This window comes from Dipodomys merriami, unplaced genomic scaffold (assembly GCF_024711535.1).
Source record: "Dipodomys merriami isolate MVZ:Mamm:240054 unplaced genomic scaffold, mDipMer1.0.p SCAF_128, whole genome shotgun sequence".
NCBI lineage: Eukaryota > Metazoa > Chordata > Mammalia > Rodentia > Heteromyidae > Dipodomys > Dipodomys merriami.
The window spans coordinates 1,388,238-1,403,074 of record NW_027202582.1 but is presented as its reverse complement, the minus strand read 5'-3'; the positions used below and the strand labels follow the sequence as shown (position 1 = coordinate 1,403,074).

General features: G+C 58.2%; 1 protein-coding gene across 1 annotated transcript in view; it reads left to right on the top strand.

Moving 5' to 3' along the window:
* The first annotated feature begins 11,312 nt into the window (after positions 1–11,312).
* LOC138824271 (neurexin-2-like) overlaps positions 11,313–14,837 on the top strand; it is a 105,747-nt gene continuing 102,222 nt past the window's right edge. The window contains 2 exon segments of the mRNA XM_070018009.1: positions 11,313–11,870; positions 11,872–12,040. Coding sequence (XP_069874110.1) covers positions 11,313–11,870; positions 11,872–12,040 — 727 coding nt within the window.

Sequence of the window (14,837 nt, the reverse complement as noted above, 5' to 3'; positions counted from 1 at the left end):
GGAAACAAGTGCTCGCCCTCTCCTCCCTCCCTCCCTCCCAGCCTTGTCCATGGTCTGAGAGTTGTCTTTGTGAGTCGTTGCACTCTTGCCTGCCCCTATATGCTTGGTGCCTCTGTGTGTGTGTGTGTGTGTGTGTGTGTGTGTGTGTGTGAGAGAGAGAGAGAGAGAGAGAGAGAGAGGGAGGGAGGGAGGGAGGGAGGGAGGGAGGGAGGGAGAGAGGCTGCAGGGGAGGAATGGTGGAGGGTGGGTGGGGCAGTGGGTTGTGGGGTCCAGAGAGGCGGCCTTCCAGCTACTGCCTGACTCAGCAGTTCCATTCTCTGGCTCCTCAGTGGCTTGGTGGGGACGGCCTGAGGGTCTCTCCAAGGTCAGGGCAGGCCTCCAGTGTGGCACCTGGTGCAGGGCTCTCCCTTTCCCCACCCTTTTGGAGACACCCCAGTAGCCTCAGCCTCTGACAGGCTGCTGAAGGGAATCCCCTAGGGAGAGTGTCCACATCCATCCACTCATTCATTGACTATTTTCTGCCAAGCGCTTGGGGCGGGGGCGGAGGGCAGGGAACCCCGTGGGCGGGCCGCTCCTCTGTGTGTGCCGGGCTCCCTGGACATGTGTGTACCTTTGAATGTGCAAGTGCCTGTGTGCACACCTGGGTGTGTTTCCCTTGTTGGGGCATCTCTGCAGGCATGTGGAACATCAGTGTTCTGGGATAGTTGTGTATGCCCCCCAAATGCAAATGCATGCATCCGTGGCTTAAATGCATGTTCTTGCATATTGCCTCTGGCTAAGGAAATGCCAGCTACCACCAGCTGTGCAGATCACAGGCCCTGCAACAGAAATCAAGGTCCTGGAGGGAGCTGGCAAAATGGTCTGGTCTTCACACAACCCCACACTGCTTCATTCAGATGCTCGGGGTCTAATTTAGCAAGGTGTTGGATCCACCTTTCCTCAGCTGAGTGTCCCCAGCCTCGGCCACACTTGGTACTTTGCAGACGCCTTCCCAGGAAAGACTTGCGCCCCAGTACCACACTGGCACGAAAACTCATGGCTGGGTGTAGCGGGGACAGACCCGTAAGGGGGCTGCAAAACCCGACTCCTAGCGCAGCCCTGGCTTCCAGGCAGGAAAGGGGGAGGATGTCTGGTTCAAACTCTGGGATCCTCAGGAGGCTGGGCATCCCCAAGCCCCTAGATCTGCCACGCCTGCATCTCTGCCTTCCCTGTCCCAGCGACCCCACCCTCAGTTCTGGGCCCTCCCCTCTCCCGGGCCCCAGCATCCAGCCGGGGTCCCCTTCCCTAAGCTCCCCGCAGCCCGGGCCGCCCCTGGGTGCAGCCAGCAGGGGGTGCTGCGGCCCAGGCCCCCGCACGCGTCCTGTTCCTCGGAGCTTCGGGTCTGGGTTCGAGCCTCGCCTCTGGCTCGTGCCAGTCCTGGGCGCTGCCACCCAGACTTGCCGGCCAAGGTGAGGGGCTGTGCGGAACCCCAGGACCTGACCCGAGGGGCGAGGAGCGAGGGAGCCTGGAAAAGACACTGAGGCTATTGCCTGCTTGGCGCCGGAGCCCCGGCTACAGACCTGGCGGGGCGGGGAAGAGCGGCTGTGCCTGGGGCCGGGACGCCTGGGTCCCGCGGCGGGGCGGGAGGTGGGTCTGGGGAGCCGCGGGACTGACGGTTTCCACGCCTTTCATTGGCTGCGCCGCCCGTCCGTTAGCGCAGCGCGGCCCAATGCGCGCGCCCGGGGGGCGGGCCCTGGTGCTGATGCTTCCGTCAGTCGGTGTTGCAGGGATGCGGCGGCGGGAGCAGCCGCCCTGACTCGCGGAGCTTCCTCCTCGGAGCGGCACCGCGGCGGGGCGGGCGGGGACGCGGCGGGGACCGAGGCGCGAGGCGGCCCGTACCGCCGGCCCCGAATCTGTCACCTGTGGGAGACGCAGCGTCCCCGGAGCTCTCGCTCCCCACCCTCCAGCTCCTGGCGCCCCCAGAACCAGGTACGGGGGGGGGGCTGCGGCGGAGACGGGCGGGGGGCGGGAGCCGATCGGGGGAGGGGAGCGGGTCGGAGGGGGCGGGGGAGGCAGGGAGCTGGGTGGGGGGCGGGGGCGCCGAGTTGAGAGCTTTGGCTGGGTGTCAGCGAGAAGGCGAAGCCGCTGGGGGGGCGTCCGGGGGCCCGGAGGCTCCGGTGCAAGGGGCATTAGCCCTGAGCTGGGGCGCGTGGAGGAGGGTGGGAGGGAGGGTCGTTGGGGGAAGGGATGGGGAGGGAGGGAGGGGCATCCGGAGGTTCGGGAGAGGGGCTCCGGAGGGGGAGGGTCCCCGGTCTGTGCCGGCTCCAGGAGCTGGCAGCGGTGCTGGGCCAGAGGGGCTGTGAGCTGTTGTGCGCTGAAGGGTCTGCAGGGGAAAATCCAACGAGGCACCGGGCTTCGTGGGAGGAGGAGGAGGAGGAGGAGGAGGAGGCAGCAAGTGGAGAGGAAAGGAGCCGGGGCCACAAGCTTGGTCTGGGGGAGCCAGTGAGGACCAGGCTTTCCTGGGGGATGGGAGCCAAGGGGAGAGGAGGTTATGGGAGAGAGCAGAGGGGAGGGTGCCAAGGTGCTGGGAGGCACAGACAGGTCTGTGCTGGGGGAGCGCTGGGCAGGATTGGGGGGGGGTGTCTGGGGGAGAGGAGCGGAAGCTTGGGGCGGGGGAAAGGCTGGGGTGATGGGAGACTGGAAAAGCAGTAGGAGGGGGCTCTGCCGGGGTGGGAATGCGCTGGGGGTGGTGTCAGGGTTCTGGTCAGAGTGCTGGGGGGCGGGGAACGAAGCCACTGGGTCCAAGCTCTTCCCCCACCCCCTAAAGAGGAGGGAATATTTCTCAGGTCCCAGCTTCCTCCCTCAGCTCAAGGAGCAGTCTGACCCGGGTTCATTGGGCTGAAGTATGAGCCCTGGAAAGGCAAACTGATTTTTTTTGGGGGGGGCTGTGATCTTCACTCTCACCCCTCTCTTCTGAGTCCTGAGTGGGCATTTGGCGTCTAGGTGATCCACTGAGGGCTGGGAGGGGATGTTTGCTGGTACCTGGAGGTGAAGGGATGGGGCTGTCCAGACCCGGAAAGATGAAATGAATCTTAGGAGGTGGTTCTCGAAAGGGTCTTCAGCTTTTCTGACTGTACCACACACCCGATTTGCTGTACGTGTTGGCAGTGGGTGGGGTGGGTGAGGATTTTTAGTTCATTCCCACCCTTTCCTCCTGTCCACCTTCCCAGGGCGTCTGGGTGTTCCTTCTAAAGCAGGGTGGATTTTTAAGATTTTACATTCTCGTCTTCAGCCAGAGAGAAAGGAGAAAGAGAAGGAAGCAGGAAGGAAGAAAGGGAGAAAGGAGAGCCACTAGGCTGTTCACTGTGGGGGCCTTAGATCTGGTGGGTGCTTTAGCTACTCAGGTCCCAACTCCTACTTCCCAGGATGGCTCAGAGATGCCAGCCTCCAAGAATAGGCCACAGCCTTCTGGGGGCAGAAGAGAAGGGTTTGGCGGGGAGGCCCTCATTCTTGTAGGAGGACGTGTGTGCTCAGACCGGTCCAGTCCTCAGCTTCCCAAGGGTGGGCGGGACTGACCGCCAGACCGTTGCAGCTGGAGCCCCGGTCTCTCCAGGCTAGGCCTGGGCTGAATCCACATGACCACAGGGTTCCCTCTAGAAGAGGGGGCTGGGCTCCAGAGGAGGGATGGAGGGGTTTCTCTATCTATGTCCAGCCGCTCCCTCCCCCCAAGCCCTCATTAATGACACAGACACTGTGACCCGGATCTATATACTCAGTGGCACCCATCCAGACACACACCTACACAAGCACACACACCTGCGTACACAATACACCTCCCGGCAGCACGCCGCCCACACTCCCCGCCCAGGAAGACTGCCACCTTGTCGCCTGTCTCAGAGACCTCCCCCAGGAGCCCTGCTTTTAGTACATGACACACATATGGCCCCTCTGTGTCCCCAGATCCTCTGAGGCAGCACGGCCTGTCTTCACCCTTCAGATGCACAAGACCCCCGCCCCCCAGGGGCCCCCTTCACTTCCAAAGTCTTCCCTCCCTAGGCACCCCCAACCTCCCACAAGTGCACACCTGCCCAACCCTATCCCCACACATGGGTGCTTATCTGGGTTTTCAGCCTCCTGCCTTAGACCTTTGTATGTGTACATGTGTATTTGCACGCCAGCCTGCACATGCATGCCAACACACCTGTGATGCCTTGGTTTACCCCCTAAGCCTCTCTCCCAAGATCATGCTGTCATTTTACTCTTTTCTCTTCACATGCTTAGGGCATATTCCTCCCTCTCCCTCCCCGCAGGCCCTATCTCCGCCCTCCCCTTCCCCTCCTGACCCTGGACCACAGTCACTCCTACCTAGCCCAGCACTCAGCCTCTACCTGGCTTCCTATTGAACCTTGATGCCCAGCCTAGCACCCACCCTGGAGACACACTGTCCATTCATCCCTAGCTCCTGCCCAGCCCCCGCGGGGACACCCGGTATGTGTGGATGTGTGTCCTCACACACCACCCACCCGAGGCTCCATCTGTTGGTGTGACTCTGCAGTCCCATTCCCTTCCGCACTGACAGGCCTGTGGGCTTGGCGAGACTCATTCAACAGAAAACCCAGTGCATACCTTCTGGCGTGGGCATAGCACCTCATGGTCCTTCCTTACAAAGCTGTTCTTCCGCTCCCACCAACCTTTCATGTGGCGGGTGAAGGCGAGGCCTTCAGTCAGCCTCAGTTTCCTCCTCTGTAAAATGGGCCTTCTCATACCTCCCTCACGGGGATGTTACGGGGACTAGATGAGATGATTAGCATGGCAACAGTAATAGTAGCAATGACTATATTTACTGTGCATCTACTTCGTGCCTGGCACTGGGAACATTATTTCATCCAACGTCTGTCAGGCCCACAGAAGGCCCCCAGTAAGCAGATATTTTTGTCATCATCAAAATCATTCACACACACACACACACACACACACACACACACACACACACACACACACACATACACACACACACACACACACACACACCTGCCATGGATACCTTTAAGGCTCCCAGGTACCTTGGGCTTACTCACAAGGCCGCCCCTGGAAACCATCTGTCCCCTTCCCACTGGGGCATACCTGCAGGTCGGCGTGCCCTGGCTGTGCACGACACAGGGACTCTCTGTGTGCTCATCCCTCCCACTGCCTACCCCCGAGCTTCCACCCACCCGTGCTGCGGCCCCCACACCACCGAGTCATCCCGTCGCACCTCGGTGCCCAGCCCACCCATTCCCTCAGTCCCACACTCTTGGCAGCAGCATCATCACGCACAACTCCAGCTGCCACCCTGGTCCCCCAGCCCCTTTCTGCCTGTCTCCACGCACATGGGGACCTGCTCAGGGGACCTGCATGTACCCTACTGCTCTCAGCCCCTGCTGCATAGGCTCCCTGGTCTTCAAACCTCCCACCACTCCAGGACCAGAAGAGACCCAAACCTGAGTCCTGACTCTGCGTCTCCCAGAGGTGTGACCTGTGGGACCCTACTCCCCTAAGGGCAGCGATGATGGCAGCCCTTTTTACTCCTATCATAAGGCCCTGGTGAGAATCAAGATCTACGCTAGACACATGTAGTTTTGCAAGCTGTAAAAGACAGCGCTGAGTTGTGTTACAAGCCATCATTAGCACAACACACTCTTTCACACTTTTGTCTCTGCTAGGCTCTGCACTAAGTACTTTACCCAGATGAATGCTAATTCTGACAGCACACCTATTATCCCTGGTTTATACATTAAAAAGTGCAGTACAGAGAGACTAAGCAACTTGCCAAAGGCCCCACAGGTGTAGATGGAGGGAGAGCTGGCACTGGGACTGAGCCACAGAGCCAGGTTCTCTGACCATGGTGCTACTTTGTTCAGCCCACTGCTGAGGTTCTGATGGGCTGTGGATGTGCCCAGTCTTCCCTTGTGTCTAGGTCCTCAGGGCTGGGAGAGAGGAGGGAGGTGGAGAAGGAGCTGCTGTCTGCCAGTCCCACTTGGGCAGTTCAGCAGAGGAGAAGGCATCCTTCCCCAGACCATTCTGTGTGTGTATGTTGGACTGGGGCTCAAACTCAGATCCTTGTGCTTGCTTAGCTCTTTTTGTTCAAGACTGACATTCTACCACTTGAGCCACACCTCCCCTGCTGGCTTTTTTGCTGGTTAACTGGAGATAAGTGTCCACCTGGGCTGGCTTCAAACCTTGATCCCCAGATCTTAGTATCCTGAATAACTAGGATTACAGGATTGAGCCACTAGGCCCCTAGCTCCAAAACCATTCTGAACCTGAGGGACAGGTTCAGGGCCGAACAATCCAATGTCTCTATGGTGATTCAAGAGTCCCCCTCCTGGAGGTCTCTGAGCAGCAGTCACCCGCCTCAACTCGCACACCGCTACAGATGGGGAGACACCCCCCCCCCCGCAGTCTGCTCCACTGTTGCATGGTGTAGATTGCCAGCAAGTTTCTCTTTTACTCGAGCCAAAAAACCTCTCCCCACCCCCATAACACGCACTTTTTCCACCTGTCCGTGGCTGCCTTCTGGGGCCAGCAGAATGTGTGTAAACCCGTTCTTCCTCCTCGGTGCTTGGGGAGGCCCCTGCTGTCTCCCTCCCAGCTGGTGTGCGAGGAGAGCCAGAGAAAGGCTGGCATATTCCCACGCTTGGAGGTGTGTGTGGGGGGGTGGGGGGGATGTGAGCCTGGCCAGAGAGGAGGCTGAACCGATGCTAGAGGAGGAGCCCCTGGCCAGGGCCTCTGCCAGGGTGGCCAGTGGTGGAATTTGCATCTATTTGCTTAATTTGCACTGGTGGTGCATGGCTGAGGCCTAGGGCCAGGCTCGAGGGGCCAGGCCTGGAGCAGTGGGTACATTGGGGGGCGTGTTAGAATGGAAGGCTGGTGACCTTGGTGCTAGCCGTGTTCTTCTGTGTGAATTCTGGTTAATCTGTGTTCTTCTCTGGGACTCTGTTTTTATCTTAGTAAAAAAGAAAAGAAAAGAAAAAAACCCAAGAGGGACAAAGTCAGGGGTTTTTGTCTTTAGTTCTCAGGAAGCTCAAAGTCTGAGGCACCTCTAAGGGCAACGTCCCCTGTGAAGGCCAGGCCAGTGGGTGGGCTCTGAGCCGTGGACACTGTCCTGCAGTCTGCGGGCAGGGTAGAGGGACGCCGTGGAGTTTGGGCCAGACACTCCCTGACCTCCCGTGCTAGTGAATGTATCCCTTAGCTCAGTTGCTTTGTCTGGAACACTGCTGCTTAGGATCGGAAGGATAAACAAGATGGCACCTGATGGGCCTGAGGAGGAACAAGGTTCCTGCCCTTGTGCCACCATGGCTCTGGTCTGGCTGTGGGGAGACGAGGCAGCTCTGCAGCTCAGGAGACCCAGGGCGAGTCTTCAGGGGGAGGGAAGAGTGGGAGTGAGCAGAGTGAGGCCCATCGGGCTGCCTGGCCGCCCCACCCCTGCCGATCCTGTGGTACCACTTGCCTGGGCAGGGGGTATGACTGGGCACAGAATCCTGGGATGCCGTGGGAGAGGTCAGCTCCCTGGAGAAGCAATGGCCTGGGGCCAGCAGGGGCTGGCATTGTGTAGCACAGTGATGTCTGTGGGCAGACAGGGTACCCTGGGGGCCACTCTGGATGGTGGCCCTGCTCTGACAGTAGATCCTAGAGAAGAAGAATTGGTCTTGGGGGACAGTGCCTGGACATCCTGGGTGCAAAGCCAGGGAAGAGGGGCCTCTCCTCACACAAATTCCCAGAACACCCTTCGCTTGATGTAGTTGTGCAGTGGCCCTGGGCCCCCAGGGAGTAGCTTTCTGGTCATCAGGCTGCTGCTGAGGCCTGAAGAACATTCTAAGCCAGCAGGAATCCTGGTATGCTGGAACAGAGTGGGTTGGAAGCTAGGCCCTGGGGTGGGGGCAGCTGGGGGGAGCGAAGTAGCCAAGAGCAGCGGGTATCCTGGGCACTTCGGGGTGTTGCAGATGTGAACCCAGCTGTCTGCTTCGCTCACGCTCCTCTGGAGGCTGTTCCTCCTCCTCACACACCTGAAGCCGTCCCCAGGGTCTTTGGGTCTCTAGAGAAAGGACGTGGAGAGGGCTGGTCAGCTTTGCTAAGCCAGGCCAGCCTGTGCTGCAGAGCTGTGGGCTGTGGAGAGAATGAGCAATGAGTTTGGAGGGGCTGCAGGCCCAGACCCTGCCTTCGCCCTTCCCTAGAGGCACCTCATAAGCCAAGCCTCTGCGCCCACAGCTGCCCACACACACGCGCCTGCCTGCGGCATCCCTCCACACCCACACCAGCGGACTCACGCCCTCCTGGACTCCAACCCACTTTGCACTCTGCCTCTCAACTAGGTAACCTGGCTCTGGACCAGGTGCTGCTTTCCCAGCGTCTTGACCACCCTCCGCTCCATTTGTGCTCCTCCAACTTCCTGAGAAGAAGGAGACCCCGTTCTGAGGCTTTCTTACATGTTCCTGAGCGTGGGGTGTGTGAGCATGACCAGGGATTGGGGGGGGCGGGGCAGGAGAAAGTCCCTCCTCCCTCCCCGCAAGCTAGCGGGGTGAGTGGACAGCAGGCAGCACACAATCCTATTCCCTCCACCAGCAGAAATCGATAGCTAATTAATTCCCTCCCCAAAATAGGGTCCAGAGGTTGGGCTGGGGGAGGGGAGAGAGGCGAGGCGAGGCTAGGCCAGACTGAGACTGAGACAGACCAGGCAGAGAAGCAAGGCAGGAGGAAGGGAGGGTGATCACTCTTTGGACAACAGGGCTTGGTGCTGTACTGAGGGGCGGGGGGCTTGCCCTTAATGGAGAAGAGGGGTATTTTTGGTTTTCACTTCACCAAGCTTCAGGGACCCCTCCTCTGCCCTGGGCTGGGGTGTATACATGTGTGTGTTGGGGGGGGGGATAAGGGCGTCAATCAGGCTGGGAGCAGGTGCTGCATTTAATTTGATTGGCTAATTAGCCCGAGCATGTTAATTATCTCCATTACCCAATGAGGAGAGGCAGTGGCAAGCTATATATAACCCAACAGTGTTTGTGGGGAATGGGGGGCTGCAGGCTTGGATTTCCTCACCTCACTTGGGAAGGGGCAGTCCTTGGAGGGGTGCTGGGATAAGGCGCCCACCTACAGGATTGGGAGGGCGGCAATCAGGAGCTGCTGAAGGAGCTGAGAAGGGGCCGATGAGGCTTTGCGGGTCTCTTGGAGTCATTTTAGACACTGCTGATGGTTCTGAACCTTCTCTGTCCTTCTTCCTTGCACATGTGTGTCAGTTGAGCACTCCTGCTCTCCTGTGACTCTGCTTGTCCCTTTTTTTTGGGGGGGGGAGGCTTAATTTCTTTTCCTACCTCAGCTTCCTCCGGTGTAGCTCTTAATTTCTCACTCTACCCTCTGCCTTCCCCCCTTTCCAAGCCAGCCTTCTCCTGTGCTGTTGGTCCCCTTTCTGAGCTGTACCTGGGGCTGTCCTATCCTTTGTCTCCTTTATGGGCATAAAGGTGTTGGGCAGCCTTGGATGTGAGGCCCATGGGCTGTGTGTGCCCTTGGGCAAATCCCCAGACTCTTTGACTTGGGTTTTCCCAAGGCTTAATAGAAATAGAACTTCTCTGAGTGATTAAGTAAAATGACATTTGTAAAAATGTCCAGGATCCAGGGCGTTGACAAATGATGTTTGAATTTGGAATTTAATTTTCTCAATCTTCTATTTCTTTTCTTCCCCATCAAGCCCCTTTTCTCTTCCATTACTCTTCCATCTCGACCACTTTTCATGGACGCCTCCCCCCCTTTCCTCATCTCCTAAACTCGGGCCCCTCCTTCCTTCTCTGCCAGGCTTCTCTCCACCCCCTTCCCTCCCCAAAATAAAATCAATGCAATATTCAGGAGGGTTGTTGGATATAAATAATTACGACTTGGAGTTTAACGAGATGCAAATTCCCCTCCCCGTCGTGGGGTATAAATTGCTCTCTGACAGCCCGTTACAAGGGTAATCATTTCAGAAAGGCAATTTTATGCAAATGAGTCTGACTGCCTCCTGGTAGCTCCCCTAGACCTAGGTAGTGGGCCTGGAGGAACTGAGGGATGAAGAGAACCAGGTCCTGAGGCTGAGGACTGGGAGCTGGACTTGGAGGGTGACACACATAGGACTTGGGCTGGTTAGCAGGTAGAGGCAAGTGTGGTTGGGGACGGAGGAGAAGATCAGAGGCCCGGGAATGGGATGCTGATGTTCTTGCAGGGGTGGGGAGGTCTTCGGATGTGGATACCTGGGTCCTGCTGGCTTTCCTCCCTTGCTCCTTTCCCGGCTTGGTTACCCTGTGATACCATTGACGAATTGGCATTTAATTAATCCCAATGAATTATTTAGCAACTTCATTATCCAGCATCAAGAGCTGATGAGAGAGAGAGAGAGAGAAAGAGAGAGAAAGAGTGTTCAAGGGGGATTTGTGGCTGGAGTTGGGAGCTACTTGCAGATTGGGTGGCTCAGAGAGGAAGGGGCTGAGTCACCAACTGGAAGAGTTCTTAAGCCAGGCCACGCCCCTAGAAGCTGGCCTTGGTCCTGACACCAGGGTTCTTTAAGAGGATTCAGGTGAGGGCAGCTGAGTTGCATTCCCACTGGACTCTAGGTCTCACCTCCCCAACTGTCCATATCTCGAACCAATAATGCCCCTAGTGAGTGCCATCTCTCCCCAGGTGATGGGCCACCAGCACTTCCGTCTGCGATGGTGTCTTCCTTTTTTTGGTGCTTGAACTCAGCTGTCCTTTAGCTTTTTGCTCAAGGCTGGCATTCTACCACTCGAATCACACTTCCACCTCCAGTGTTGTGCTCATTAATTGGAGATTAAGGGTCTCACAGACTTTCCTGCCTGAGCTGGCTTCCAACCACGACCCTCAGGTCTCACTCTTTGAGCAGCTAGGATTATAGGTGTGAGCCACGGGCGCCTAGCATTGAGGGTGTCTTTTCCTTGCGAACCTCTGCAGGTCAGGGTCGGCTCCTGAAAGTCCTAAAGGGAAACAGGTGGTCATCTGCTAGTTTGAGGGGAGAACCTGACCCCATGTCAACCTTTCCTCTCTCTTTCACCCTGCAGGCGTCCCTCCCCAGTCTGCTTCCGAGCCCGCCGCGGGGGAGGGGCTGCTCCGCGCCGCCGCCGCCGCCGCCGCCGCCCGGGGGCACCTGGGCCTGGGCGCGCCCCGTCCTGCGGCCGGGCCCATGGCACTGTGAGCCGGCGAGGGAGCCGCGCTCGGCGCGAGGGGCGCCCGGCCCCCTCCCCGCCTCGCCCCATGCACCCGCGGCTCTGAAGCCCGAGCGGGGCCGGGGGCCGGGCGGCGCCGGGGCCGCCAGAGGCATGGCACCCGGAAGCCGGTGGCGGCCGCCACCCCACCTGCTGCTGCTGCTGCTGCTGGCGCTGGCGGCGGGCGCGCGCGGCCTGGAGTTCGGCGGCGGCCCCGGGCAGTGGGCTCGCTACGCGCGCTGGGCGGGCGCGGCGAGCAGCGGCGAGCTCAGCTTCAGCCTGCGCACCAACGCCACGCGCGCGCTGCTGCTCTACCTGGACGACGGCGGCGACTGCGACTTTCTGGAGCTGCTGCTGGTGGACGGCCGTCTGCGGCTGCGCTTCACGCTCTCGTGCGCCGAGCCGGCCACGCTGCAGCTGGACACGCCGGTGGCCGACGACCGCTGGCACATGGTGCTGCTCACCCGCGACGCGCGCCGCACGGCGCTGGCGGTGGACGGCGAGGCCCGCGCGGCGGAGGTGCGCTCCAAGCGACGCGAGATGCAGGTGGCCAGCGACCTGTTCGTGGGCGGCATCCCGCCCGACGTGCGCCTCTCGGCGCTCACGCTCAGCACCGTCAAGTACGAGCCGCCCTTCCGCGGCCTCCTGGCCAACCTGAAGCTGGGCGAGCGCCCCCCCCGCGCTGCTGGGCAGCCAGGGCCTGCGCGGCGCCGCGGCCGATCCGCTGTGCGCGCCCGCGCGCAACCCCTGCGCCAACGGCGGCCTCTGCACCGTGCTGGCCCCCGGCGAGGTGGGCTGCGACTGCAGCCACACGGGCTTCGGCGGCAAGTTCTGCAGTGAAGGTGAGCCCTGGCTGGGGGAGCCGACGCCCTGCGCCTGGGGCTGGGGGCCCGGAGGGCGGAGGTCCCGGGGTGCGGGACCTGGGCGTGCAAGGATAAATCCCAGGGAGGCGCCCTGGAGCGCGCGAGTCTGAGGGAGAGCACGGTCCCTAAGCAGCCGGCCGGAAGGCGGGCGAGGCACGCAGCCGTGGGCGTGGCCAGTGAGTCCTGGAGTTCAGTGGGTACCGGTCCTGAGGGGCTGGTGGGGGCGGGGCCTGCGGGAGACAGCGTGGGGAGCGGGCGTCGCGGGCGGGGCCATCATTGGCGGGTTCAGAGTGGGCGGGTCTAGAGTGGGCGTGGCCTCCGAGGGACTGGGCGAGGTGCTGCTGCTGAAGGGCCGGTTGAGCACCGCGTTTGAGTTCTGGACGGAGCCCGCATGGGGGTGGGGACGGCAAAAGTGGTCCCATTGGCCACGAGGCCCAGAGGGCCGGAGCTGAGCGTTTGTTTTTCACTACCGAATCACCAGAGAGAGACCTGAGTAGGAGCTGACTAGTTTGGGTGAGGGGCCAAGATGGCAGGTCGTCTCTCTCGGTGAAAGAAGGGAAGTGTCTGTGTCAGAAATCGGAAGCCTTAGGAGCATGGCGTTCTGGCGAGGATCACTGCTCTGGATAAGGGTTGCTAGAACTCTAGAACATGGGATTGAATATGTATTTGGGAGATGAGAGGGAGGTGTTGGAGGCCGTGTCCCATCAGCACCCCAGGTTTTAGGGGGGTGTGTCTGGCCGAGACCAGTGGAGAGCCTTGGGTGAGCTAGGCTTGGTTGTGACTTTTGCTGGGGATGATGGGAGGAGGGACTTTTAGGCGCCTCTTTCAATTTGGTCTGTCTGGGCAGGTAGGGTGAGGCCCTACCTCATCAGTTTGAGACTAGTAGCTTTTCCCCCAGCAGATATGTGTAGTCAGACTTCCCTGATCCCAGTACTCCTAGAAGGTCTGGGTCACTCTGTATGTATGTGTGTGTCTTTGGGGGAGTGTGTATGTGCAAGTGTGTATCTACAGGCCAGGGTGGCTGTGGTGATGGGTGTCCCCATGGTTGCAGGCCCTGAGAGGAGCCTAGTCTGCAGGTGTGGCTCTAGGTATGAGAACTCTGTTGTTTGGATAGTGCTTTGATGAATACCTGGGAGGGATTTGGGATTGTTTTTGTAGGATTGTTTGCACAAGGTTGTGGGCTACATCTTCAGGAAATGTGTGTATTAAGGAATCTGACACCTTCTCTCCTTTTCTCCAAGGAACTCAGGTGCTCCCTAAACTGTGAAACCACGTGTTTTGCAGAGGCCCACGAGTCTGGCAGTGTGTTTAGGTGTGAATGGTAGTTTGAATAGTAGTGCTTGTTGGCAGAGGTCTGGTCTTAGTTTAGTGAGCAGTATGCATGAATTCACATGTGTGCTTAAATGTGTAGGTAGGCACCAAGGTGCATGTGTTTGCATGTGAGTCCTCAGTAAGATACCTGGAATTTGTAAAGAATCTTTTCAGGTCTTTAGCTTTGTTCTCTAATTCCTTTAACCCCTCCCCACTAAGCTTCTTAAGAAAATTTGATGGAGCGGATTGTTGAACTATGGAGAGATTACAGAAACAGGTCTGTGTTGTCACTGTGGCTGAATTGGGCCTAGTCATATGAAAATGCACTCAGAGGCACCCTGGTCATTGTGAAAATACCCATTGGCCAGAGGCTCCAGTAAGCCAGTAAACCAGTAACCACACACTTGTATGGTTGTGTCTTAAGATGTGTTTGAGCCGGGCGCTGGTGGCTCATGCCTGTAATCCTAGCTACTCAGGAGGTTGAGATCTGAGATCACGGTTCAAAGTCAGCCCGGGCAGGAAGGTCCGTGAGACCCTTATCTCCAATAAGAAAACTGGAAGAGGCGCTGTGGCTGAAGTGGTAGAGTGCTCTCCTTGAACTGAGGAGCTCAGGGACAGCGCCCAAGCTGTATTTGAGTTGTTGTGTGTGAGGGGGATGGTTGTGTCTATGAAGGGGATGTGCATCAGGTGAATAGTTTTCAGCTGTGTTGTGACCCATTTTGTGTGTATGTGAATGAGAGAGAGAGATTCGGTGGATGTCAGACAGCTCTCAGGGACATGGGTGTCTGGGTATGGTGTGTGTGTGTGTGTGTGTGTGTGTGTGTGTGTGTGTGTGTGTGTGTGTGTATCTTGGTGTGTGATCTGTTGAGGTGCTGCTTTGTCTATGACAAAAGGGCAGGATGTGTTTTTATTCATCTTTGTATTCTCTCCACCTAATATAGTACCAGGCACTTAGTGGGTGTTTGATAAAGATTTGTGGAATGAATGGAGAGATATTAATAAGCATTTGGGAGAATAAAGGTGAGGCCATATATGTACATGAAAATAGGCATGTGTATATTTTCAGGTATATATTATGGGTGGCTGTGGGGGTGCAGACACTGAGTGTATCTGGAGATGACAGGTCCGCTCCTCCATTCTTATTTCCTAGGCAGCTTTTGTAATACCCTGTGTTCATTCACTTCTAGTACATTCTCTGTGTGTGTGTGTGTGTGTGTGTGTGTGTGTGCGCGCGCGCGTGTGTGCACGCGTGCTGGTCTTGGAGCTTGAACTTGGGGCCCACACGCTGTCCCTGAGCTTTTTTACTTGTCTAGTGCTCTACTGCTTGAGCCACAGTGCTTTTTCTAGGTTTTTTTTTTTTTTTTTTTTTTTGTAGTTAATTGGAGATCAGAGGGCTGGGAAGGTGGCTCAGTGGTAGAAAGCTTGCCTTGCATGCCTGAGGCCCTGGGTTTGATTCCTCAGCACC